The following is a 27,666-nucleotide window of genomic DNA, read 5'->3' as shown; positions in this document are numbered from 1 at the left end:
AGTTTCTCTCCGTCCTCTTTTCTCCTACCATGCACGCGTCGCTCTTCATTCAACTAGTAATCGCGAGACTCGTCCCTCTTTCTCGCTCCTTCCCACTGTCAATCGTTGTTTTGCCGTCAAGGTTTACGCGCACTAAGCCTACCAAGTCGCTCTCTTTCGCGGTGTTTCGCAGTTACGCTCCAAGATTAAGAGAGTGTACAGAATTGCAACGCGTTCAATTAAGTCAATACTGGGTGTTTATGACAAATCTTGTGCGGCCAAATTTCTCTACGATATATTATATTATATCCTTTAATGTTTTATATCTTTAAATTTTTCCAACAAGAGACAAGTTAATTATTATATTACATAACATAAAAGTTATCGCATATATGTAAAGCTGAAATAAGAGTGATTCATCGGATCGCATAGTGTTAAGGGGAAACCGTGATCGTGAAGTAAGTTTTTTTTTATATTTTATTAAAAATATTCTGTTTGAATTACGAATCGATTTCCGTTTAAAACATTTCTGTCGTATTTTGCAAGTAATCTTCTAAATATGATTCAGGTGTTCATTTAATCAATTAATAGAAACTTGTTTCGTTTTTTTTGAATTATCTAAATATTATTATTGTATAAACATTTATTTATATATTTTAAACGACATAATAATGTGTGTCATTATACAGATATTACAGTCGTAATTTCGTATTGTTTATTCTTGTGGATTATCTTTAATTATCAGAATTATTATAATAAAATAAAGGTCCGTTAGATAAAATCAATAAAAAATTAGTTAAAAGGCTACAAGGACCAACGCAATGGCGGAAATATGCAAAAAATAAAACGGTTATTACAATAAAATAACCATATGAAAATGTTTATTTAATTTGAACATGACAAACGCCGCGTTTCAATCCAATTCGGATCCTTTTCAATGTCGACTAACAAAGTGAATAATAAACATTAAGATAAAAGCAAAATTAACAGTCATAGGAGAAATGTAAATAAGTTTCGGAACAACGCAAAGTCAAAAAAAGTCAAAAAATCGGAAGCAAATATATGTACAATAACGGAAAATTTAAACCGTCAATCACAAAAAAGGAAAGAACGCATCGCATTAACGTATCGCCGATGCGATGCGTTCTTTCCTTTTTTGTGATTGACGGTTTAAATTTTCCGTTATTGTACATATATTTGCTTCCGATTTTTTGACTTTTTTTGACTTTGCGTTGTTCCGAAACTTATTTACATTTCTCCTATGACTGTTAATTTTGCTTTTATCTTAATGTTTATTATTCACTTTGTTAGTCGACATTGAAAAGGATCCGAATTGGATTGAAACGCGGCGTTTGTCATGTTCAAATTAAATAAACATTTTCATATGGTTATTTTATTGTAATAACCGTTTTATTTTTTGCATATTTCCACCATTGCGTTGGTCCTTGTAGCCTTTTAACTAATTTTTTATTGATTTAATTATCAGTTCTATGATTATCTATATTAGCTTTAATTTTACAAATTTCATATGGAAATATATATTGATGCCAGTGACTATAATAATACTTCGGCTTAAAATATAAAGAAAAATTTTATCTTTTCTCGTTGTTACATAAAAAATAGAAAGATCAATACTTCAAATAAATCAAGATATTTTTTATGCCACTGGAAATATCGAATCGATACATACAAGCAGTTAAAAATACCAACACTTTGGGAAGCAATGTTCTGATGAATTGGGAGTTAAATTTTCGAAAAAATAAGTCATATTTTATTTAAATATTTGTAATTCAAAACGAGATTCATTATATTCCAATAATTTTTATTTTTCCTGAGGAATAATCTATTATTCTAAACTCAAGAACATTACGTCCTTTATTCAAGTATCACCTCCTGGTTTCTGGACACATTGCACGGAACAAAAGCTTTCAAATAATGGTTTAAAATAAAGTTTCTTGTGCTCACGGTCCGACTAATGCGACCTAGATCGACACCTATGCAGTAATGACCTTAAGGAACCTCATTCCCAGCGTACCTCGTAAATGTCACGAGTATTAATTTATCCGCATTGGATGCAAGACGCCTCGTAAAAAAACCCGCTGTATACATCGCTTGGGTAAACGAAAGCTTCTTCAGCAAGTTTAATAAGGACCGGCCGCGGGAAGGCGACAAGAAGCGTCTACGCAGTCGTCTTAAGGAGAGAACGCAACGTTATAAATGACATAGAAATATTTACACGCGACCGCGAACGTAATGGGAAAAGATACGCTCTCGCGAAACATCTCGCCTTGTATTACGGAGATTCTCGCGATACATCTTCGGCTGCGTGACATCCGGTGGACGAGTTTAGCCAAGTTACAAAGTTCAGAGACGCGGAAGACGTCTTGCGCTCTTGACGAGAGAACGTACGCCCTACTTGCGTCTCTGTTTACCCCCTCGATCATCCGCATGCATCCCCTTAAGCCAAACTTTTTATTCCCGCGTGCACTGCCACGATGCAGATCTCGCGTCTTCGTCCTATTTACGTGCTTTCTTCTCGCCGCACGATTTTTAACGCGCATCCCGCTTCGAAGATACTTTGCTCCAGATGAAAACTTTATCGATATTTATCACGTGTTATATTTCACTGGTTGTAATTAGGATCTCCGAGAAATACGTCTGCACGTACTCTCTAAAAGTGAATCAGTGTATTATCACTGTAATCAGTGCTATACTTATAATCAGTGCTTGTAATCAGTGAGTATTTACTGTTTTTCAGTGATAATACACTGACTCACTCTAGTGAAAGTAGTATATATACTACTTTCACTAGAGTGAATCAGTGTATTATCACTGAAAAACAGTAAATACTGATTACAAGCAGTTATAAGTACAGCACTGATTACAGTGATAATACACTGATTCATTTTTAGAGAGTAGGAAGTAGATATGTCCAGTCATAAGTTAGGCAAGAATAGAATATAAACAGTTTTGTTATGAAAAAAAAAATTTTTTTTGGGGAATGAAATAGTCTCTTTGTTTGTCTCTTTGTTTTAAATGTATAATTTATATTATTATATCAATAATATAAATATAATGCAAGTAATATGAATATAATCTCTAGACAAGCAAGCTTTACAAAATAGTGCCCTCGCTTCCGCGTTTCAACCGCGATTCCTTCATAATGCACAAACCACACATGAAACGAGGCTACGCGCGATAATTATTAATTAGCCTTGCTGCATTGGGCAATAATTATGCCGCGAAACACGGACTTGTTATTGATTTATATTGTATTTTATAAGATATATTTTATAAAAAATAAATTACCGATCATCTAATCATAAGGAAAGTAATCGCGATCTTCTCTCATTCGATGTAGCAAAGTTACACTCCCCACATAAGGGCTACGTATATACGTTCGGTATACACCCTCGTTACGCGTATGATGCATCAAGCGAAGATGTGTGCATTTGCACGTATGTACGGCGCATACATGCGCCGCGTAATCCCGTATTGATGAACGAAAGCCGAGTGCATCGGTATTTCAGTAGCCCATCTCAAGTAGCGAGAGCCAAGCCGCCGACATGACTAACGGGATTAACGTCTCCGCGCGTCATTAGTTTATCCATCACGCCTCCCTCTTCCTCCCTCCCTTCCTCCCCTGTTATTATTTCGTTTCGTCATCGCGAAGATATACACGTTATTCGGAAAAACGCGTCGCTAATGCGCAAAGAACAGTCCTTTGCTGGTGCATCGGCCGGAAAGTTTTTCAAAGGTGAAACGCGACAAAACGCGGTGACACGTACCGCAAATAAAATAAAGGACGGGAATTCCTCGCTGGGGCGTGTTAAATTAATAATTTTTCGCGGGACTCTCGACATGCGCGGGAGGATGGCCGAGTAAGGAGTCGTTATACATTTTTTAAGGTGTATGAATGAATATATATTTTTGGGGATACTTGTGTGGGAACGAACGCATCTCCCTTTTCAAAGAGTCGCGGATATATTTTTAAAAATTGACGAACATTTCTTTGAAATAAAATATTCTACGAGATTTTTTCCTGGCGCGCGATACGGCATAAGGATTAAATTTTAAACGTTACTTACCGCACAGATCAAAACTGTGTCAAAACTGATCGAAAGCGTCTAGCATTATAGCTGTCAGGTTTATTCAATCGTCGTTCAATTTTAAATGAAGCGATGTTTTTATTTCGACAAAATTTTGATTAGATTTCTCGACTTAACTGCTGAGATATCGAACGCTAAAAATCGAAAGATCGTGGAAAGTTATGACGTCTTCCAACATTTTCGCTCGAAGGAAAGATTGACTCCGACAAGATATATCGATTGTCGGCCGATTCTAGGACATTCTATAGATTCGTCCTATAATAAGAACGCCATGATACGATCATTAGCCTGAAATCTAACAAGTTACCGAGTCTAAGCTGCGGGTTAAAAATGGATCCTCGCACCTGGGGCAACCACACGGTGTTCGTTCGCGGAATTTCGAGATTTCTTCGTATCCCGAATCTCATTAAGCAACATCGAAGGGAGTCACGCGAGCGACGAGAACGTGATTCGCGAATGTAGCGATGTAGAACCTCGGCGTCGCGACGCGTCGCGCCGGGTGGAGTTCCTCCTCTCTCTCTCTCTCTTTCTCTCTCTTTCTTTCTCTCTCTCACTCGGTGCTGCACCGTTTTACTGGGACGCATCGTATCCGGGTAACACGATCGCCAACATTCATTCCGTAGAAAATGCGATCCACACACGCAGAAATTTTCAGCTATTTTCTCTTCGCGGGATGTGCGCTCTGAAACGAATATTTCACGACCAGATTCTTTAATAAATTCATAGAGTCGATTTTTGCTCGGTACAGGTATACCTGTGCAGCTCAAATTGAAATCCTGTTAAAATAAAATTCGCTTCGAAATTGAACGACGAAAGAAATACCTCTTTATGTATTCGCTTTTTATTTGGAAAGCCATTGGTGCCCAAGACACTTTCATTGAGGAAACATATATTTTACATAAGCAGATAATAGATTTTTATGTGTTGAAACGAGAAACATTAATTTATTTCTATTTTTGCAAACTAAATTACAACGATTATTGAAAACGAAGAGATTAAAATTATAAATGAAAAGCCTTATCTTACGAATATCGTATCTCGAGAGGATATTCCTGTCGAGCTTAGGGGACGGCAAAAGGAAAAAGGAAAATGCAAGACGTACGATATCGAGTACCAAGAGGGTAAGCGAAGGTGCGTTCGTGCTCACCGTCCGTCCGTCCGTCCGTCCGTTTGGCCGTCCGTCTGTCCGCGAGTCGAACGCAACCCTCGATGGCTCGCCCGCTCGAGTCGACTCGAACGCGCTCGAACGATGATAATAGCCTGGACAGCCTCTCGCGCATTTCCCTTCGACATCGTCGTTTTCGTTGCCTCGCGCGAGAACACGAGGGTAGAAATCTCGCTGTTCCTAACCCGATCTTGCGAGCGCCGCACGACGTTGCGGACGTCTTGTATTATCGATTGACGAAAGTTATGTGGAGGCGACTGGCCGCCGGGGCACAGCAATCATGACGCGAGCAAGAGAACGACCTGGGGCGAGAGAAGCAAGGGAAAAGAAGGAAGAAACAAAGCTTAGAGAAGCGAGCGAGCGAACAAACGCGAGGAAATTCCACCCTTGCTTTCTCTCTCTCTGTCTCCCTTTCTCCCTTCCTCTCTCTCTTTCTCTCTCTCCATCTCCCTCCCCTCATTATTTTCTCCCTTCTTTCTCGTTCTACACGCCATTCTCTATGTTACTCGACTTTTTTCCAGTTTCTCGCACCCTCATCTTTATCTCGCTCTCGATCATCATCGAGAACGAGGTTCGTAATCGTCCAGGAGGGAAGAAAGAGACAGGTCGGGGATGATGAGACTCACCCTTACGGGGTTAGACCGTCGCGATGGAAGCCTCGTTGGCAGCGCGGACGACCATCGTACTCGCGTCGAAAACGGCAGTAGTGGCAGTGGCAGGACTGGCGGTACCCACGACGGTGGCAGTTATGATGACGTCGACGATGCTGTACGCGGAGAACGCGACGACAACGGCGGCGGTGACGGCGGCGGCGGCGGCGGCGGCGACGACGACGACGACGGCGGCGGCAGCACCACGAGCGACGTTAGCGTTAGCGTAAACTGACGACAACGACGGGCAGTAGTCACTTTTCACCTCTATACGATCCGGAGAGGACACCATCTCCTCTTTGCCCGTCCTATCGCGTGCACACCCGACGACGACGACGCCGACGCCCGCACTGCTGCTGCTGCTATTGCTACTGCTGCTGCTGCTGTTGCTGCTGCTGCTGCTGCTGCTGCTGACCCGCGTAACGACGACCACGCTATGGCACCACCGTGATCGCGCTACCACACCGAGTGACATCGTCGCAGTGTCATCGTCGTCGCGCCCCTCGGCGTGCGCTCCGTTTTTTCGGCGTGCTGGTTGCTGCTGGTGCTGCTGCTGGCGCCCGATCGCACCGTGTTTGCGCGACACGGGAAACACGAAACGAAAAAAAAAGGAAAAAAACGAACGAACGCACAGAACGCACGCACTCTCTCTTTCTCTCTCTCTCTCTCTCTCTCTCTCTCTCTCTCTCTCTCTCGCTCGCGCTCTCTCTCTCCCTCTCTCTTTCTCGCCTCCTCGTCGCTCTCTCACGCTCTTTCTCGCGACGATTACACGCACGGGCACTCGCAGAAGACGGTGCTCGTCCCCTGATCGACTGCACGACACCGATGCCCGCTGATGCCAGGAGACGCCCCAACGCGGGGCACCCAGTTCGACGTATGGCGAGCGACGGCTCACCCCGCGATCCGCGTCTGTGCTCGGCCCGACTCGCGCAGTGCCGTAGAACGCGCGGAGGCGCGTGCCCGCCGCTGCCGGGGGCGGGTGGACGCACCCCCTCTCGCGCGACCTTACCTCAACCCTTCCTCGAGCGTGCTACATTTTCGCGCAGTATGCCCATTTATTCGTAAACCTTCGAGTAACATTCTCGTGACGTTCTAAATTCCATAGTCTTTCGATATCTCTCTTTCCCTCTCGTTTTCTCTCTCTTTATCGAAACCCCACGTAGAGGGTCTACGATTGAAAATTGTCGATTTCACCCATCGAATCGATTAACTCGGGCATTTTCGCGAGTCGCCGTAGCTCGCGGGGTAATTTCTCTCTACGTCCAGAGATTCTCCCTCAATTATTTCGCGCGGGGAAAGGGACGAACAATTTTAGTCGCGGGCACCGCGAGCCCTTCCGGGCGGCCTGGAACCGTCGGGCACTCAGCGGCAAGGCGGGGGGCTAAGGAAGCCCTTGAAATCAATAGCCAGCCGCTACTGCCGCCGCCACCCTGATCAGGCTGCTCTGCGCTGCATCCGTCGTTCCGCCACCACCATCACCGCCACCATCGCCGCCACCGCCTCCATTCTTCCCCCCTTCTCCCATATATACCCGATTTACCCGCACGGTGTAGCCGAAGAAGTCGTCTCGTGTCTGAGTTTAGTTCGCAGCCGAACGTCTCTCGGTATCCAGCGTCATCAGTCATCGGTCATCGAGGAGGGAGAGAGAGCATGTGTGTCGTGGGAACGCGTCTCGCAGAAACTTTTCTATATGAAAATCAGTGAGACCCACCAGTCGTCTACCTTTGCTTTGCATTACAGTAGGCTCTTTGCGACCTCGAATCGTATGGTGAATACGACACCTTCGGCCATGATCACTTTTATACAGAATTAAACAGTAGACGTAAAAATCTGTAATAAGTATAGTTTGCACGACATCATAATACGAATATGATGAGTATCAAGAATGAACGATACGTTTAGCGCTCAAGTGATCTCTTATAAAAATTTCTATCTGAATTTACATTGTCACCCCTTCATTGAGACGATTTACCATATCTGAAGAATGCTATTGTGGAAAAAGTCTGCAATTCCCTTTTTTCGAAATGTAAAGCAAATGTTTGAAACATATTATCACAAAATATTGTAGCAATTTTCTGTGCAATAGATCTAATTTAGTATTATTTTCCGACATTAAATGAGCTATTACGAAAATTTTTATTTAAAGTTACGTTATATCACTCGCAATGTCTGTGGTATTTAACATGACTTTTAGCGAAACATTACTATTAAAAATTTCAATCAAGCGCAAATACAACACAATTAGCGGAGAAAATATTTGACGTAAACGTTAAGTAAAGATTCAGTTATACCGATGACGTAAGTATCGAACGGAGAACGTAAGAAAAGGACTCACCTCCGCTGGCCGATTCACGATAACGTCCTACATTTGAAAACTTTATATTTTGACGTTTTTACCGCAACGGGGGTGGGTACCCACCTCCCTCGATATGACCGAAAATACAGACGCGTAGAGAGACATCGTAGATTGCGGTCTGGTTATGAGTTGACCTACTCTAGTTTGGATCTACCTACGCGCTTTTTCTCCCTCCCTCCCTCCTTCTCTCCCTCCCTCCTTCTCTCTCTCTCTCTCTCTCTCTTTTAGTAGATACTACCCCCTTCGGAAACTGTTTCGCGTCATGAAGGTGCTTGCTCGAATTGTTTCTCGGTATTTTTTATCTTGTCAATGAATGTCTCTTCATTCTCTCCTTCGTTCAATTTTGTCCGTGCAATTTATATTTTATCTTTTAATATACTAACTTTTTACATTGAAAGATATAGTTATATCTATTAATATTTAATTAAACGTTAATCTAATATTTAGGATTCTTATACACGCATTACATTCAAATGGTCGATAGGTCGGAAAAATACATCAATAATATAAAGATGAGTCAGGAAATATAACGTATCTATCTCTGTGAAAAAAGGTCATCCAAACAGCCACCTGACATAAATATATCATATTCTTGCTTTTAAAAGAATTTATCGCGAAATATCGCGCGAACATTAGATTGTCTTTTTTATGTTTAAGCCTTTGAATTCTTCGTGTATCGGATAAAATGTTTTTCAATGACGACCGCTTAAGAATTTCGATATCAATTTTAGATTTTAGGTCTTAGATCAACAATTTTAATATAATCATTTGAAAATGTAATTGAAGGAATAATTGTATATCTACATGTTGGTTTCGAAACATATATCAGAAGATCTATATACAATATATTCTTTAATGGAATATTTTTATTCAAACACGAGTGTTAACGAAATCGCTGTTAATAGATTAGTCGCACGTGACGATTTAGTCACGCATAAAGCAAAACTTTCGGTGTAATCATATATAATTATACGTATAACAATCGTATGTGTAGATCATATTCGACAAATTCTCTTTTGATATCTGTAATAAAATCTCTAACGTAGTATATGTATATATATAAGAAATATTTATATTATATGTATTGCATACTAATTATTTTCTACGGAATATGGAGAGTGTCTTTGGTGCACGAGGTGAGAAACGTGCATTCGCCTCTCTTAGGCGAATATACATATATATATATCATATGTTTCAAATTCATACATGTTACAATATTCTGTTTTACAAAAACACGACATATATCAGACTCGAGTTAATTAACTCGATCATTAATACACGGGATGTACATGTAAAATATATATATATACAGAGTGTTCCTAAATTCGCGATAAATATTTTAATGACAAATTCTTTGTACATTTTAAGACGAAAATTCTAATACGAAAATGTTGAGGCTATAATAGTTTTAAAATACGAAAGGTTTCAAGATCACGAATGACAGGGCTAAAATTTCGCGCTCAGGGGTGGCAAAATGGCTAATAATAAAGATGCTTCCATGAATCGAATACTTTTGATATTGGTGAAATTATTGTAAAAATATTTAAGAATTTCATTAAAAATTGTGATCTTTAAACTTTTTCCATTTGAAAACTATTAAAAACCTCGACATTTTCGTATTAGAATTTTCGTCTTAAAATGTTACAAATAATTTGTCATTAAAATATTTATCACGAATTTAGGAACACCCTGTATATATGTATAAGGAGAGATACAGCTCGAATTTTATACGATTCAAAATCTAAGATCATTCTTCCGCTGTAAGAGTCGCTGAGTCCTTGTCACGAAACATAACAAGAATATCGAAATTGAAAACAATACTATTGAGAGAGAGAGAGAGAAAGAAAAATATATATATTCGCCTTTTCTTGAATCAGAAACTCGTACAGCGATGGAAGTTCACACCGATATAAATATACATATTGGTCGACAACGCTCTTGAACTATTAACGCGCGCTCCCAACTAATGAAAATTGCACGCGATGAACGCGCTTACAACACGCGTTTAATAAAACGTTTTCTTATACATATATGTTTTCTTATGTATGTGTATTGTATATTACAACCGTGCAAAACACGGGATCCGTAGTCCGTAGTTTGCTAAAAAGATTATCAAAGACTAAGTTGGAGATGTAAAAAAAAATTCTCGGAGCGATAGAGGAAGCCGGTAAATTTGAAATCGTGTTATACGCTATATTGCCTCTAGTTCTAAGGCACAGTTATATAAATATTTCTATAGCTGTGTGTGATAAGTATTATGCTCAACAATAGTACCTTTAAACGTAACAACCTGCGATCAATCCATCACTCGCGAATTCTGAAACTCGACTGATCCGATCGACTCGTCTTCTTCCGTGGACTTCTTGACAAATAATACCATGTTTATAAATCGCACTGGGGAAGTCACTCTACGCGCTAAAAGCGTGCTTCCCGAATACACTCTTAGGCTAATATTACATTTGTCGTACGACAAATTTTTTAAGCATATTGATTGGCTGCGGAATAATAATTTTTTGAATCTTTAGAAATTTTCTATCTCGCAGCCAATCAATGTGCTTAGAAAATTTATCGTACGACAAATGTAATATTAGCCTTAAAATCATCATACACCGTAACTTAACTCAAACGATAGCTAAAGCAGAGAGGTGCATAATTCAAAACCCTTCTCCATTTGTGATATCCGAGACATATCTTTATTCGTTATTTTCGTAAGACAAACATAAAGAAATAAAAAGTACACTTTCTCTGAAGCGTCAAGTAAATTCATTCAATGCATTTTAACGGTTGTGTTTTTCTTTTTTTTTTGTTTTCATTTAATATAGCCAATGCTGGCGATTACACAGCGACCAACACAACCAATTGTTGAATCATGAACCACTACTCTTCATCAGCCAGGCCCGCCTCTGATAACCCCTTCTTCCCCTCCGACCCCGACTATGTATTTTCAAATGGACACAGTACATGCGCAACGGAGGAATAAGAATAGTGCTTGATACCGAACTGAGCGAAGAAGCAGCAACGGTTCGACACTTTCTGGTTCCCAAGTTGTACAAGATACATGTAGTGAAAGAGTCATATATATATATAAAGAAAGATGCTATTTTATGTGACAGTAATAGCACCTTCACTCGTTCGTGTGTGATCTTTTGCACTAGTATAGCCCGGCTTATTCCGAATGAGTGGTTTACAAATTCGAAAAAGAATCAATTAGCGAAAAAGAACTTATAATCCCAGCGGTTTTAAAACGATACAAATAACAAATAACGATTTTAAATATTTTGTAACTATAAAATTGTTATTCGTTACTTGCAAGAGTGCATTTTATTCCTGTTTCAAAGGCAGGCGTAAGTTACAAAGAGAAAATCCCCTTACAAAAAACACACGAACGAAAACGTAACTGTAATAAATACAAAACCGAGCGTTATTTAGCCGTTCTTTAATCAAATTTATTTCTTAAAAAAAAAAACAGAAAGACAAATGAAAAAATTTTAATCTAATATTATCAGGTTAAGCACACACCCGTAACGAGCAGCTCTATTAATGTACACCACTACCGTTCATGTTTATAGCATTTATTATGAACATTCGAGTAACGCGATGTTTGAAGTCTGTGTCTGCGATCGAACGATGACATGTGACGGCAGAAGACAGGCTAAAAAAACTTGGGGGCGGTGGGGATACACTGAGGTATACAATAAGATAAAAGTTGTTCAGATTAGTTTTCCCAGCAAATAACCGACTATAACCATGGCAATGGCGATGAGGACACTAGTTGATGTCGGAGATAACTGGCTATTGCTCTGCGAGGTTAGAACTCTAGCTGCTGCAAGGTTGCCGTCGTTGCCCAACGCTACATTTCGCCACTTCATTAAATCTTCCTGCGAGCAAACAAATACAATCACATTATTGACAGATTTCTCGAAGTAAACGATTTTTAAAATAATAACATAGAAACTTATGGTTAATTTCGTAAATTTTTTTTCTTAAAGCAGATAATATCAGATAAATGGAGAATGTTTTCATTAAATTTTATATCGAGGAAGGAAGAGAAATTATTTATTAAAGCAATTCTATCTTTGAAAAAGCAGAACATCGCCAACTTTAACATTTCTATTTTTAATATTGGTAAAATTTAAGTAAATCGGCCGAATTTAGCTATTATATCTAAAATTTGATAAATTTGTTTTATACAGATCAACAAAACTAGAATGTAAAAATCTATATTTAAACATAATTATTACTTAATTAAACATAATTATACATAATTAAACATAATTATTATTTTTATTAAACGTAGTTATTGATTTAATCGTTGATATTTACCCTAAGTTGAAGATTCTCCTGCCTAAGCGTGCTTTCTTCTACCCTAAGCTGATTAACCTCTTGTGCAGCCTTTAACAACTTCTCCTCTGCCTCACCAAGTACCTGAAAAGAATTATTATTCACAGATTAATTCAAGATCTAATAAATCGTTGTTGCACAATTTTGTATATAACATAATACATATAATTACATCTCACCTTTGGTGACGATTTGACTGAATCGCCAACTGTCTTATTCTTTCCGTTAGTCGCATTAGAATCTGGCTTAGTTGTCGTAGTAGTTGCAGTCGTTTTAGCCGTAGAAGTAGTACTAGTCACGGGATTTTCAAAGACGCATTTCAGTTTAGAATCCATTAACTGATCCGGATTTATATCCTTCCACTTTAAAGATCAATGTACATGATTTATTACAATGAATATATTATAATAAATAAATAAATTTTACAATTAAAATTGTAGAGAAACATTTTAAAAACAGTTTCAATCATGGTACATACTTTACTTTGTTAACTAATAATATTATAATATCACGTTAGTAATATCCACTTACTACATCAACTGGATATTCATCATCATCATCATCTGGTGCTATTACGGTTTGCACCATAAATTTGTGTTTGTTTTTCTCCGACGGATCAAAATCATACGGTTGTAAGCATACTGTAATAAAACGATTTGATATTGGATTATAAAATAAATTTTTTAAATTTTAGTGTAAGTGTAAATAATAGACTTTATATAATTAGCTAAGGCATTAGGAGAGTCTTTGACAGATAAAAATAGATTCTTTGATATAAAAATATATTCAAATTTTTTTTGTGACTAGACTGACCTGCTATTTCAATGACATCCTTTGGCTTGAGGACTCCAGAATTTGGACGTACACAGTATCTCTTTGGAACAGTTGTCTTTATCTTAAAATATACTTTTTTATTCGTTGGATTAATTAATTTTATGTACGATGTGACTGGACCTCCTGTAAAAGGGCCTGTAACAAAATAAATGATAAACAAATTTAATTAAAGCAGATATAGAGCCATATTATATTAACTAAATTCAGAGACAAAAAGAGAAATTTTTTATTTCTTTTTATATTTATATATATTAATAAAAATTATATATATTAATAGAGTACAAAAATACCACAATAAATCAATAACAAATGCTAAAAAGGGGAGACTATTCTGGAACATCAGCAGCAAGTATAAAATAATATAAATGGATAATCAGTATATATTTGATGAATATCATATTTTCTCACAATTTATATAATATTCATCATTTTGATATATTATTAAAATTAATAGTTTATTTCTTTGAAGTGTCTTTTTTTTCAAGAACATCATATATTTAATGCATTTAATAAATAAATAAATATATGTGTGTGTGTGTGTGTGTGTGTGTACATTCACAACACACACTCATATTATGTTTATGTAGATTTAATAAATGTACTGCTAAAGAAGATTATGCACTATTATATTAATCAATTATTGTAATAATCAAAGTTCTGTAATAATTCAAGTCATTTCATAGTTATTCATTAATCAATATTATTAATCATTTTATAGTTATTGAACAACGTTTTTTTATAAGATATATATATATATATATATATGTGCATAACAAAACAGTGAGAAATAAAAATCAGAAATCTAAGAACAATATAAATATATTATTTACGACGTGACAAGTGTCAATCAGAAAATAATAGAATAGCTCAATGACTATGAAAATCAGTTACTAGCTTACATTATTATAAACTTTAGCGTTACTGATTATCCTTTGTCACAAGTGTCACATGTAGAAAAGCTGCATGTAAATTCGATATATAGAAGGAAAAAGTACAGAGGAAAATACAAAGAGAAAAAGCACACTCGACATATATTAAACGAATTTTACATACGATTATATCTTATTTTCAATTCTAATGCATTTTTTTAATCTCGATAACGTTCGTTCGTCGATTCTTCTAGGTATGCCGTGTGCAATCGACACTAAAGTGTATTTGTCTCTTATAAACGTACATATAGCGCGCACCGGTCATAGTCGAAGGACATAACATCGTTCGATTTAAGCATAATTAATGATACTCTTATCTTTTTAGCGACAAATTATAGTAGAGAAGCATGAAACATACATTCCTGTAAACATTTTTCCAGATGAAACTACATGCGAAACTACATGTACGTGCATTTTGCGAATCTCGAGGAAATTTGCGTATGCAAATATCTCGCTTTACGCGGAATTATTGTTTCTGAAAAGAGCACGTGACGCGCGGACGAATTTTACGTGCATAGGTGGACGCGACATTGTTGGAATTTCGTAGTAAAGCGACTTGGAGATCGCGCGGAAAATTGTGAAAGAGACTGGGCACTATAAGAGAAGTCGCGGTCTATTACAGGCGCTTCCCGTTACAAGGCATAAATAAACGAAGCCCTTATGGATTAGTGGCGCGTATAGCGGAGCTAAGTGGAGCAGTGGTATAAATTCAATAAATAGGTTTTCCTCGTATCGACGATTAATAATCGTCGGTGAAAGGTATCGGGACAATGTAGACCATAGCAGCGATCGATGGCACTCGCGTGATCCCATCGGTTTTTCAAACCGATCCGTTTCCCGATCTTCCCCTCGTCGTGAAAAAGGAAAAGAGAAAATTTTCGCATCTGCTCGCGGAAACCGTGAGAGAGAGAGAGAGAGAGAGAGGGCGCGAGAGCCACCATTCTGCTATTTATTCGCCCGTTTCGTCGAACACGTACAGCCAGATCCGTCGAAATCCTTTCTCGAAAGGAGGAACGGGGACGAAGGAATCGGAACATCGGCGCCGAGAAACGAGCGGGTCTCGCTCTCTTTATCTCTCTTTCTTTCTCTCGCGCGGCTCTGACAGCAAATTGACGTACGGACAGATAGGGTTAGGTATGAGTTAGCGACATTGCACGTTTCTCGTCGAGGAGCACGATGCGCGACCCCGGATGCACGCACGAGTACGCGCTATAACGCGCATTCCGTCGCGCTGTGTCGAGGAAAGCGATCGAGCCAGCGAGAGCGAGCGACCGCGCGTGCGAGACAAATCGGCCTTACGTCATCTTGACGACGTCAAGCCGAGCACCCGCTCCGTGTGCAAGTTCTCGTCGCGCTGGAAATGCGAGCTCCTCGCGCGGCTTGACGCGCGACTCGTAGCTGCGATGCGAGTTCGGCCCGTAAAGACGGGGAAAAGGAAAGGAGGGAAGAAAGGAGTAAAAAAAAAAAGTATATACGACGCAGTCGAGGATGATTCCCCGCCGCGTTTCTTTTTTTTTTTTTTTTCGCAGCGTACCTCTGAATCGGAGCTCGCTCTGCGGCTCGATAATTAAAACTTGCTCGGGCTTTTCCACGGGCTTGGATGACATCCTGACTGGCGGACCAAGACGAACTTTACGACGAACGACGAGTCACGGCGTTGTTGGTGTCTTCTCTTCTTCCACCACCACCACCTCCTCCTCCTGTCTGTCGAAGCGCCAACGGTGGTCGACGCGTTTCGGCCTCGCGTATTGACAGGCTTTACTTTGTCGCTCCTCTCGTCGCGATTCTCCGCTCGGCTGCGTCGGCCGTATATGTCGTGTCGTCTCGCGTCGTATCGTTTCGTGTCGTATCTTTTCTGAGATTCCGTTGGACTGATTCTGATTCGCGGCTGACGCTCAATACGCATGCGTCACGACGGATATTGTCCGAGGCGCAGAGGCCGCGTTACGTCACGTCGCAGTCGGTAACGCGGCCGATTCGCATTTTAATTGTACCTTTGGCCTATGCACCAGGCCTGCCCGATCAGGCGGTCGGAAAGATAAATATAAATTGAAGTATTTATAGGAAATTTAATAAAAAAAAAAACAAAAAAAAATTCAAATGTAAATACGATATAATAGTGACAACGCATTGCATATCTCTCTAATTATAAACTAAAATAAGAACTGGTTTTTTAAATTCTTTTTAGGATTATTATTTATAGCTTCATTTATTCTATATATGTAACATTTTGTAATTAAAAAAAGAGCGATACTTTAATTTTAATTTCAATTTTATTCGAAGCAATCAGATTATAAATCTGTTCGTTTAATTGCATTTTCCATACTTATATTTACAATCTCTACTGATTTATATTTCTATCACTATTCTATTACTTATTCATATATGCTTTAGGTTTCGATATATCTTCAGGAAATTTATCACGAGTTAGTCATCAAGAGACTCATATTTCGACAAAAAATGTGTAACGTAACTATAATGATTAGATTAAAAAATTATTATCATTCTGAGTGAAAAGATATTTCGATGAGAGGTGAATTAATAAATAAATCACTAATTGATAGCTTAACAATCGAAGATTTGAGCTCTGATAGACTGATATCGAGGAAATATTTCAATGAGAAGCAAATCGAATTAAAACTAATGACTTACTAATTGACATTTAAATTCCCCGAACACTGATAGATCGATTCGATATTAAGCGACGTGATTTGATAAGAGGTGATGCGATAAGATTTTCTTTCGGCGCGAATTTTTAAAATTTTTCTCATACATTTTGACCTCTTTTAATTTAAAAAATCATCGCAGCATCTGGATATAAAAAAAAATATACTCCAATTCTCAGTTTTCTTCATTCATATTCTAGCGACGCATGCGCAGAATAAAAACATATGGTGCGCGTAATTATGCCATGTGTAGCCATAACCTAATCTAACCTAACACTAGTCTTTCGAGATTTAATGTTAGAATACAGAAAAGAAAAGATAATTGATAGATATTGCACTGAATTGCACTGTATTGCACTAAAAATTGCTGTAAATTAAAATTCTTCTGTTTTTGCTGCTCTTGTGATTTGAAAAAAACGATATCGCGAACAATACGATGGAGAATTGGAATATTCCTAATATAAACGGGGATACTTTTAGAAACATGTTATTCTCAGATCGGTCATCTGTCGTTAATAAGAATCTGCAATTTCTCTTAATTTATGATGGTAAAGAATTACATGCAGATTAATATCTAGACATCTCTCAGCCTATTTACATATATCTCGATTTTTGTTGCAGAACATAATGCTCTTCTTGGAGGCACTAACATGGATGACCTGTATTGGACTGGTACTATCTGGCATTATAATGACATCTCAGATTTTGCTAGGGACAAGGCTGTTATAACGCAGCAAATGAACAATGGCATTTGCGATGCTGTTTACCTAGGACATAACAAATTTGTTGTTGTAGAAGATAGCGGTGCAGTGCAAATCACTGAAATAGTTCAACTAACAAACGAACAGTCTGAATTTCAATTTCTTGAACGCGCTTGCCAGCATGACAATAGTATTTTGACAGTATCTGGATTTTCTAATAAAAGAAATATTGTCACTGGAGGAATGGATTGTTGGTAAGATATTTTAAAGTACATGTTATAGTGAATCCTGCCAGTGAAATAAAGAAGGAATATTAATCTTATATTTATTGCAGTTTGAAAGTCTGGGACATTGAAGATTTAGTAGCAACATATTCATATAATTTTGCACATACAGATATTATTACCAGTACGGATGTAAAGCCTATGTGTAGCTCCGAATTTATATCCACTTCTTTAGATGGTGAATCATTACTATGGGATATTAGACGGGCCAAACCAGCACATTGTATTTATCACTAGATTTTTAAACAAAACAACGATAAATTCGTTGTTTATATTTACTTTATTCCACAATTTGCTTCATATTTACATCATTTTTTTTTGTTTTTTTAGGTATCTTCAAGAGACACGATTGCCACTTATTAGCAGTAACTTGGAATACTGTTTCGGATCATCTTATAGCAGTGGGTGCAGCTGATGGTAGCATTGCATTAATTGATGTGAGACAAACAGAGAATCCATTATATGAATCAGTTGAATCTAACAGAGGCATACATAAGTTATTATTTAATCCAAATCCGGAGAGGTAAGAATTTACTATAAATATCGATTTACACAATTCTATAACAGTTTATAAAAAACAATTTTTATTAAGACTTAGGAAAATTTAACATCTCTCAATAGTAACGAATTTAATAACGATATTCTTCCATTTTTGTAGAAAAGAACAATTAGCATGTTGCTCCGATGACACATTTGTGAAAGTATTTGATACCTATAGAGAGATGCTACCTATATTCGAGAATAACAGCCATAGTGATTTCGTACAAGGACTCGCATGGTACAAAGATGACTTATTTTCATGTTCTTGGGACGGAAGTGTGATTAAACATGTAGTATGTTCTAGTGACAATAATTCAAGTTAATAATAATACATCAACATTTTTTGACACTAATTATTAAAATATTTTATAATAAAATTTTATTCAATTTATTCTTTAATAATTGAAATAATCCATGTATTAAGTAAAATACTTTATATAAGGAAAATATCATATATAATCATATACAAATAAATGATGAAATATTTTTGAATTTGAACTTGAGCTACATACATGGCATTAATTTAAAATAAATTTGCAAAGAATGTAAATTCAATTTTGATATTATATTTTCATTGTGCAAGTAATATTATGGGATGTGACGAAATTTACTGCATTTAAGATAATGGAAAACATTCTTCTTTCATATTTATTCAAATCTCTTGATCATCGTTTCGGACATTTCTATAACATAGTTATTATGCTCTCTGTGATTATTCAATATACTATTATTGCAGAAACACACAAAAATCGTGTATTTGAAATGTATGCTATTATCGTTATTACATAACGGTAATCTAAAAGAGTCAGATAATTGAGTGAGAGAACTAAAATTCCTGTATCTCGGATCTTAAATATCGCAATATCCCTAAAATAATTCAAACAAGTTTTTGTTTTGTTTTGGTCCTACAATGTATACAATGTATATAGTGTATCCAACAGGATTTTATTTACAAAATAAAATCAAAGAGAAAGCAATGATAAAGTGAACAAAATATCGCAAATAAAAATCTATAATCATAAGTCTATAAAATGTTTAAAAAGATTATGTTAACCAATAGTATATTGCAGATGGCAGATTAAAGAGGTAATACATAATGTAATATATATAATTCCGGTAAAATAAAAATATTGTGCACAGAAAATAATATATATTCTTGCAATATATATTGTAATATATATTGTAAATAAATTGTAAAGAATATATTCTAGTAATATATTCTTTATATATATTCTTTGTGCCACAGCAAATTATTTTACCGGAATATACAATAGATAACATTTGTATTTTAAGTATTTTAAACACTTAATTTTCATATTCTTGTACTGCAATTTGTGTAAGATTGATTTGTAGGACATCTGCATAAATAATTTCTTGTAAGTACATTAATATCAAACTCGTTTATGTATATAATGCGATACATATACGTGAAATTTACTTGAAAGAGACACTAGAGAAAGGTGGTATAATTGTACAGTATCTTTCCTTCGGATTATTATATCTCCATTTTTTATGTATTTGTGTTATATTGAATCTGCGAGCGCGCGCGCGTGCACGCACACAACACTCGCATACACAACATGTCATTTGAAAGTTGAAAACCGTTATTTCTCAGATGACTATATCAAATGTCGTTTTAATTGAAAATATTTTGCTGATATTCTGATATTCTGCTGATATGAATTTTTCCTATTTTTGTCAACCTATCAGTGCTCAATTATATTTGCGATTACAAACATTCTACAGCTATATAAAATCATCATCTTTGCATATAAAAATTTCAAAAGAGTAGCACGCGCACATTAGTTAAACATGATTATTTATAGTTTTATATAGGAAAAGCAAGTAATTAATATATCTAACATGATTGAACGTATCTAATGTATTGAATTGCACATTGAAAATTTTATATGGATGGAAAATATTGGATCCTCAAACAATTTATATTTGCAGCATCAGTTAATAACGAATCTTTATGTCGATGAGAATACAATGTGACGTCAACGATTGCATAACGATTCCTTCAAAGATTATCTGCATGCGCACTTTGTTTATTGTATTACAGAAATTAATAAAATTGTTATGTACAATCCTTTTTTATATATTGAGATATATAATTGCAATTTGCGACTAACGCGTTGTAATTCCCGTATCGACATTCATTATTCTTATTTTTACCTATGCAGCATACATAGTATCATATACCTATTATATACCTATTTTTTTCTTTTTTTTTGTTTTTTTTGTTTTTATAACATGATCTGTCCTTTTCTTCCCCATCAATAATGCTTTCTCCATATTTGAGCATTTATATCAATTACAACCCAAACTCTTTGTCGTCATCCTCCGGCCTTACATCTCCGTACATCCAAATATTGCGATGGTTGTGCTTCGCATCTTCCTCAGCCTTCTTGTATTCCTCAATCTGTAAATTAGTATACACAATTATGTAAATATAATAATTGTAATATATTTGTAAATATATAAATAATTTGTAACTATAGTATTCTTATAATAATTCTTATCAATATAGATTAAATTAAACCACAAAGATAAAGTCGACTAACCAATTTAACGAGCCTCCTATCTCGGTGCTTTTGAACGTGCAAAAATCCATCAGAGATAAGTCCTTTTCCAATGTCTTCATTTGTGCTCGAGTGCATCAATGTCACGGCAATTACATTGCTGCTTAACTTATATTCAACATTTAATAACAAAATTTTATCCAATACATCTTCCTTAAATGCATCAATAGCCGCTCTCTTGTCATCAGTCTGCAAATTAAGTACATTATTTGAGCATAATTGTGCATGTTTCCAAAAAAAAAATGATACACAAAAATGTTACTTACATCACTCGGAAGAGTTACGCACGCGAGGGCATATTCGTGGGCATACGGTTTATCAGTCGCGAAGCGTGCAGGTAGATCGGCAACCCGTGTAACATTAAGAGTCTCTCTGTTACCGTAATCAATATAGAATACGCTAACATTAGTGCCAGAGACCTTTTCTGTTTTCACGCGATACCACTGATCATCACCACTGAATTTCGCGACCGCTAAATCTCCCCTAGTCGGTTTGTAAGCGCCAGGAAGTGGCGGATTAGCAGCTAACTCTTGACGCAATTGCAGAAGCATGTTCTCCAACAAGGTACCCTGATCAACAAACTGAGCATAAAAGTGAAGATCATCAGTAACCTCGGAAATCACAACCTTCTGATAATCGATCTTGCGCTCTTGCCCTTCCTTTTCATCCACGATTTTGTCGTTTTCCACTGGTGCTTCCACGCGATTCTTCCAAATCTATAAGGTAAAATATTACATTTCAATTATGTTATTATCTCCAATTAATCGAACGTATATACTTGCATATACTTACATTGAGTTTTTTTGTTTTAGCACGTTCCTCCGCGGCTTTAAGAGTCCTCGTGAGTTCTCCAGAGTCTGGGAAATTCACAACTTCAGCCAAACCTTCTTCAACCAGAGCGACGGACATATTGACGTCATTCACTGTTAACCAGCCAATGAAACCACTTAACTTTGTTTCCGTATTCTCAATCTTGATCTCTACATCTCGTTGGAAACAATGTTCCTTGGTGAAAGCCAGTGCTTTCTCGCCATATTCGTCAGCTTTTACTACTCCGCCACCAGGCAATGTTCTTTGACAACGCGGAGTTCTTATTCCAGCCAATACAAATGTAATAACGTAATCCTCCTTGGGAAGATAGAGTTTCAAACGTGAGCCGCTGGTTACGAATTCAACAACTCCTCTAATTCCTTGCGCTCGCTTGAGCGAAGTCAAGAATGCTTTCGCTTTTGAAGGATCATTTGAGAGATCCACTATTCTGTGAACTGGAATGTCTTTTTTTGCATGCAGTCCGTGCTGTGATTTTTCCGCTTTGCTTTCAGCGACCTGCAGGAGATTATAATGAGAGGAACGCTGATCGTCATTCTGTCTGTACTTGATAACTCTTGCAAGACCTCGAGCGACCAATGCTTCTGCGATATTTCTGTCGACATGATAAAAAAACAGAAACGATTAATAATTCTTAGCAATTTTTTATGTAAATCATTGAAAGCAATAGCGAATCTCTAATTTACTTACGTTTTGCCAAAGGTTACGGTGCAGCACAACTTTTCCGGAAAGTTGTCTCTAGCCGGCTGCGTATAATCTACAACCACTTTTACATTCTTCCTGATGAATTTCTCACGCAAAAATTCTCGCGCTTCCAACATCCATGGTATGTCGTAAAGAGGTCTGAAATCTTTTGATCGAGCAGTATTATTGCCATCTTCAATGTTCTTCTTCTCACGAGTAGGCGGTCGAATACTGCTCAGAAATACTTTCTTGTTCTCTCCATTCTGCGTTCGAATAATAAGCGCGTCCGCGTTAATGATTTCCACAATGGTGCCGGTAAACTCAATCTGTGGACCGGATGGTTTATAGTCTTTCCAAAGACGCAAACGCGCCTCCTTTGCAGCCTTTTCGGCGAGATACAATTTCTCCGCGCCAGCTCTACTATTGCTAATTGACCAATCCTGACATTTGGCAAAACCCTCACTCAACAGGATTTCGGCAATATTTCCTATAAAAAAATACAAGATACATAAACTCAATAGTTTTACGAGTATCTAATTTTTAGTATATTGATTGTTGACAATTATTCTGAACATACTATAAATTACTTGCCTTTAGGATGAATAATGCTGCCGATAAAATTGTTATTGTTGACCGATTCCAGCACTATTTCAACATCCCTGTGTAAGAGTCGCGATTCCACAAAGAATCTGGCTTCGTCCGCATAAGGATCGCCGACGGAATTTTCACGACGCCCATTGGGCCAGCCAGGACAACGAACACCCGAAATCATCAGTGTTATATTGTAGAAATCGGGCAAGAGGAATGCTTTAACAGTGGAGCCATCAAATACAAATTCAATCACTGCTTTGACAGGTTTCTTGCCGAATTTCTCAACCAATTTTCGGGGATCATCGACGGTCCATTTGATATCGCGTATGTGTTCGGAGGTCGGCGAATCTGACCATTTTCCTTTCTTTGCAACTTTCGCAATGTTCTCTAATTCAACCAATCGCTGCTGATCGGCTGTAGGATTGCGATTATCCTTTTTAACAGTCACCAGACCCTCAGACACCAAAGTTTCAATCACATTTTCACCATTCCTATCTAAAATGCAAAGCGATGATTGCAGTTAAATATAACAAACTTGTCTTAATTTCGTTATTGTAATTATTGCAACAGTACCTTTTCCTAACCAGACTGTTCCATATGTTCTAGATGAATTAACCGACTTTTCAGTAGCAAAAGTGACATCTTGACCAATCAACTTCCGACGTAAAAATTCTCTTGCTTCCCAAGCATACGGTTCATCTTTTGTCTCATCCATACTGCAGAGACATATACACGTACAAGTTAGTATTTTATTATTTTCAGAGTTAAATTATTATTTGCAAAATTATTAAAATCATAGTTTATATTATACATAGAGGATTTAGAAATAATTTTAAAGAATCTCTACAGGTAAAAATTTTGTATTTATATCTAAATGTTATGATTATATACATACCTATCATTTCCTTTCCAACGTTCTAATTTTGGAGCAGTAATGTTACACAAAGCAATTGTTACTTCAGGTGGAGGACCTCCCATAGGCTGTCCACGGATAACAACAGTATCTCCAGATGTCACCTTTGGAAAAAAAGTTTTGCATCTTAAGAAAATTTAGGTACATCTCCAAAAATATCTAACACTGTATTTCTTGAATGAGAATATTTATTATGTATATATTGTTAATAGTTTTCATAGAACATTTTCTAAGTTATAACATACTCTTGGCAAAAATATTTGACAAAAGAGGTAAAGTAAAGGAAAAGTGAAATAAAATCCTATTAAATATTCTTATTATTATACAAATATTTGATACAATGCTTGCTAAAGCATGTGGAATGTTGTTAGGGTTGTCAGATCTTTGGTTTTTGTCTGGAATTTTTGAATGAAAAACAGAAAATTTCCCAATTGCTCTATGTAAGATTTTTTTCTTTTTTTTGCATGCGCACGTTTTTACATATTCCTAGTCACACTATTTGTTTTGTCATTCACGCGCACGTTTGATTATGCAATCGTGCTTCCTTTTTTTTAATTAATTTCTGGGCGAGCCTTTATACCGACCTGACAACCCTGAAAATGCCGTTAAGATGATACTTCAGATTTTGTAACCATATGTTCTACAGCCTGTTTCCTGCCAGCTGGGCGAGCAGACAAGAAGTCAACATCGCACGGCGGCAATAATGAGAGTCACAAGAATCGCTGACGAAACACACGTGAATTCATCGCAAATAGGCCGGCATGATTCGCGGCGGATCCTCACCTGTTTCACCACTCCATTTCTCAATTTCACTGGTGCCTGGGGTGCGCTCATGATGCACTCCGTTCCACGACGTTCTCCGAAGAACGGGAAATTCACGATTAATTCGTCGGTTCTATTAGTGCTCCGCTCGTGCGCTCTCGAATCTAATTATGTATAGCTGCACTCGGGTTCTGCAAATTCTGCGAATTTATCGCTCCTCTTGGTGTGTATTAAAAATACGCGAGGCTACGACTCAGGAGTAAGTTAACATGTTGGACTGTAATCGGTCTGAGAGGCAAAAGCAGGCGGTCACTCACGCTTTCCACGTATCGTGCGAAGTAGTTGCCCGGCACGAGCGCGATCTACATCGAAAACACGCTTGGAAATTCGTTCGATTTGGTGCTGATGTGGCAACACGCGACACACAGCACGAGGCACGGTGTCGCGCTCTATGCTCCGACTTTGAGCCGACATGCAGAAGAGAGGTGGACTCGAAATCGCGCGTAGACCAATCGGACAAATCGGAGGTTCGTTTCTTTCAATTACATCATCGACGACATCATTATTGATGACCAACCACACGGATAAACATGATGGGTTTGTTCATTTTGCACTTCCTACACTTATCAGATCCCTCAAGTCTTTCTTTGACATCCGAATGTATTTATCTCGTGTTTCAAGTGCAATTCTAGGGAGAGTAAAACGAACAAACTTTATGTCACACAATTGGCTATCAAATAGAGAATTTTTGAAAATTTTTTACTTAGTGGCCAATCATGTGACTTTGTGTGTTTATGTTTTTCTTGTAGGAAAATCTGTAAATAAGCTTAGAAATAATTAACAAAGAGCCTTGACATTTTTTTTTGCAATATCGACAATTATTGCAAGAATTACTTTTATCATACGAAAATTTTAGTTTATTCAGACATTATTCCATTATTGAATGGTATATGTAGCAATTTAAAGTAACAATTCTTTTATCAAAACATTCCGTATCAAATAATATTATCTCTAATATTATACAGGGTGAGTTTTATTTCCTGTGTCAAACTTTTTATCATACGAGAGATTATCGACTGCAATTTTAATAAATTGATCGGTACACAGATGTCAGTTATTTGGATCGACCGTATCGATCCATATATAATATGTACAAGTTAAGGGGATCCTAAAGTGACTTTTTTACCGATATAACATTATATTTCTTTTGTACCGAAATCTTTTTATTAATTGCACAGAATAGTAAATGCTTCTCCACGATTAAAGTACACACAGAAACAAACCGGGAACCTCCTGATTTTATGTTAAAAAACAAAAAAAATTGAAAAATTACAATTTTTTTATCGGCTTCTGTAACAATATTTGCTTTGTATGTACAAAATAAGATAGGTCCCCGCTAGATATTGCACGAAGGAATATAAATAAACTTTTAGAAATGAGTTTAGAAGCATAATGAAAAAGATTTCGGTATCTTATTTTGTACATACAAACTGCAAAACTTATATATTAAGCAAATATTGTTACGACTTTTTTACGATTTTTCAATTTTTTTTGGTTTTTAACATAAAATCGGGGGTTCCCGGTTTGTTTCTGTGTACTTTAATCGTGGAGAAGCATTTACTATTCTGTGCAATTAATAAAAAGATTTCGATACAAAAAGAAATATAATGTTATATCGGTAAAAGAGTCACTTTAGGATCCCCTTAAAAGGTGAATCAAATTATGTGGTATGGATTTATTATTATTATTATTATTATTAGAGCTACGTATTATTATTATTAAATATATATATATATATATATATATATATATATATATATATATATAATAATAATAATAATAATAATAATAATAATAATAATACGTAGCTCTAATAATAATAATAATATTAAATCTAAATCACATAATTTGATTCACCTTTTAACTTGTACATATTATATATGGATCAATACGGTCGATCCAAATAATTGACAACTGTGTACCGATCAATTTATTATAATTGCAGTCGCTAATCTCTCGAATGATAAAAAGTTTGACACAGAAAATAAAACTTACCCTGTATATAATATTATATCTCTAATATTATACCAACAACGCTATTTATATCCACAATAGAGCGCAATTTTTAAGTTTATTACCATGAGGTCATGTTTATTACCATAAGGTTGAGTCTTCATTATTAATAATTCAAGTGAAGGAAATAATTTATCATCACACATCAGTCTTTAATACCTCAAAATCACAAAATTCTCATATACAATATGTATACCTTCATTCATTCATGTATTTCTAAAGTTAGATTTTAAGTAGCATTCTCTGTGCACGGTAAATTTGGAATCGATATTTTCTTAGTGAGATTTATTAACCATACATATTAAAATTATTCTTAATAAGCCTTAAATTAAAATTTTATAAAATTTTTAAATCTATGATAATCTATCTAGCATTGAAAAGTGAAACACGCACACTAACAATCATTCAATATTTCATCGTAATTATGAACAGCATGAATTTGTCTCATTACATTTTTCTATATATTATTCTACTATTACTACGCATCTAATAAGTTCTTAAATAAGGAAATTAGAAATATACAAAAAAATGATTGCAGATTTGAGAAAGATGCCGTTCACCAATAAGGTGAAGCAAAATAAATAATAGTTTAATATTTGTATCTTTTCATTATCCTTCGCATAAAATTATAAAAATAGATGCAAATTCTAAAAACAGATATAAACTTATAATGTAT

General features: G+C 36.5%; 5 protein-coding genes and 1 long non-coding RNA gene across 10 annotated transcripts in view; 3 read left to right on the top strand and 3 right to left on the bottom strand.

The window, feature by feature from the left end:
• The window catches only part of Glut1 (Glucose transporter 1), a 40,130-nt gene extending 33,317 nt beyond the window's left edge, over window positions 1-6,813 (bottom strand). The window contains exon 1 of the mRNA XM_083102341.1: window positions 5,880-6,813. The gene's annotated coding sequence lies outside the window, so the exon portion shown is untranslated. The remainder of the gene's footprint in view (window positions 1-5,879) is intronic.
• Window positions 1-9,584, top strand: part of LOC145973151 (uncharacterized) — a 174,525-nt gene extending 164,941 nt beyond the window's left edge. For both annotated transcript variants that reach the window (XR_014439375.1, XM_083102397.1), the window contains one exon: window positions 5,775-9,584. Coding sequence is in view for 1 of the 2 variants with exons in the window: in XM_083102397.1 (XP_082958523.1) it covers window positions 5,866-6,138 (273 nt within the window). In the remaining variant the exon portion in view is untranslated. The remainder of the gene's footprint in view (window positions 1-5,774) is intronic.
• Window positions 159-21,052, top strand: LOC145973142 (methylosome protein WDR77). 2 transcript variants are annotated; one of them, XM_083102371.1, is made up of 5 exons: window positions 159-437; window positions 17,651-17,984; window positions 18,065-18,237; window positions 18,345-18,537; window positions 18,673-21,052. In XM_083102371.1, the coding sequence occupies exons 2-5, from the start codon at window positions 17,680-17,682 to the stop codon at window positions 18,875-18,877; spliced, it is 876 nt and encodes a 291-aa protein (XP_082958497.1). In that variant the 5' UTR covers window positions 159-437; window positions 17,651-17,679; the 3' UTR covers window positions 18,878-21,052. The 2 variants fall into 2 exon arrangements, with proteins under 2 accessions (XP_082958497.1, XP_082958496.1); XM_083102370.1 differs by lacking the exon at window positions 159-437 and adding an exon at window positions 17,190-17,577.
• Window positions 10,930-16,270, bottom strand: Vap33 (VAMP-associated protein 33kDa). The gene is made up of 6 exons (XM_083102375.1): window positions 15,898-16,270; window positions 13,414-13,569; window positions 13,132-13,241; window positions 12,780-12,962; window positions 12,583-12,684; window positions 10,930-12,137 (listed from the first exon to the last, which is right to left on the bottom strand). Exons 1-6 carry the CDS (start codon window positions 15,968-15,970, stop codon window positions 11,970-11,972), a joined length of 792 nt encoding a protein of 263 aa, XP_082958501.1. The 5' UTR covers window positions 15,971-16,270; the 3' UTR covers window positions 10,930-11,969.
• Window positions 19,177-25,345, bottom strand: Tudor-sn (staphylococcal nuclease domain-containing protein 1). 3 transcript variants are annotated; one of them, XM_083102353.1, is made up of 9 exons: window positions 24,939-25,345; window positions 24,138-24,259; window positions 23,816-23,958; window positions 23,243-23,737; window positions 22,658-23,138; window positions 21,932-22,562; window positions 21,406-21,855; window positions 21,122-21,328; window positions 19,177-20,979 (listed from the first exon to the last, which is right to left on the bottom strand). In XM_083102353.1, exons 1-9 carry the CDS (start codon window positions 24,987-24,989, stop codon window positions 20,872-20,874), a joined length of 2,688 nt encoding a protein of 895 aa, XP_082958479.1. In that variant the 5' UTR covers window positions 24,990-25,345; the 3' UTR covers window positions 19,177-20,871. The 3 variants fall into 3 exon arrangements, with proteins under 3 accessions (XP_082958479.1, XP_082958481.1, XP_082958480.1); XM_083102355.1 differs by lacking the exon at window positions 24,939-25,345 and adding an exon at window positions 24,740-24,886; XM_083102354.1 differs by lacking the exon at window positions 24,939-25,345 and adding an exon at window positions 24,788-24,880.
• Window positions 24,208-25,218, top strand: LOC145973152 (uncharacterized). Its single transcript, XR_014439376.1, has 2 exons — window positions 24,208-24,296; window positions 24,802-25,218. It is a non-coding gene; the product is annotated as an uncharacterized LOC145973152 (long non-coding RNA).
• Window positions 25,346-27,666: the final 2,321 nt, after the last annotated feature.

This window comes from Camponotus vicinus, unplaced genomic scaffold (assembly GCF_025532165.1).
Source record: "Camponotus vicinus isolate PSW18456_S1 unplaced genomic scaffold, iyCamVici1.0 SCAF_6, whole genome shotgun sequence".
NCBI lineage: Eukaryota > Metazoa > Arthropoda > Insecta > Hymenoptera > Formicidae > Camponotus > Camponotus vicinus.
This window is presented reverse-complemented; position numbering and strand designations above follow the sequence as displayed.

Bases quoted from the DNA above. Each gene is read 5' to 3' on its own strand.
- Vap33 (XM_083102375.1), bottom strand. From the start codon at position 15,970: ATGTCATCCAAGCCCGTGGAAAAGCCCGAGCAAGTTTTAATTATCGAG. The intron at 12,963-13,131 runs GTAAGTGGATAT...TGATCTTTAAAG, and splicing joins ATGAATATCCAGTTGATGTA to TGGAAGGATATAAATCCGGA. The intron at 12,138-12,582 runs GTAAATATCAAC...GTTTGCTCGCAG, and splicing joins AGGAGAATCTTCAACTTAGG to GAAGATTTAATGAAGTGGCG.
- LOC145973142 (XM_083102370.1), top strand. From the start codon at position 17,466: ATGGAGAATTGGAATATTCCTAATATAAACGGGGATACTTTTAGAAAC. The intron at 17,578-17,650 runs GTAAAGAATTAC...TTTTTGTTGCAG, and splicing joins ATTTCTCTTAATTTATGATG to AACATAATGCTCTTCTTGGA. The intron at 17,985-18,064 runs GTAAGATATTTT...TATTTATTGCAG, and splicing joins ACTGGAGGAATGGATTGTTG to TTTGAAAGTCTGGGACATTG.
- Tudor-sn (XM_083102353.1), bottom strand. From the start codon at position 24,989: ATGAGCGCACCCCAGGCACCAGTGAAATTGAGAAATGGAGTGGTGAAA. The intron at 23,959-24,137 runs GTATGTATATAA...ATGTCTCTGCAG, and splicing joins CGTTGGAAAGGAAATGATAG to TATGGATGAGACAAAAGATG. The intron at 21,329-21,405 runs GTAAGTAACATT...CTTAATTTGCAG, and splicing joins GCGTAACTCTTCCGAGTGAT to ACTGATGACAAGAGAGCGGC.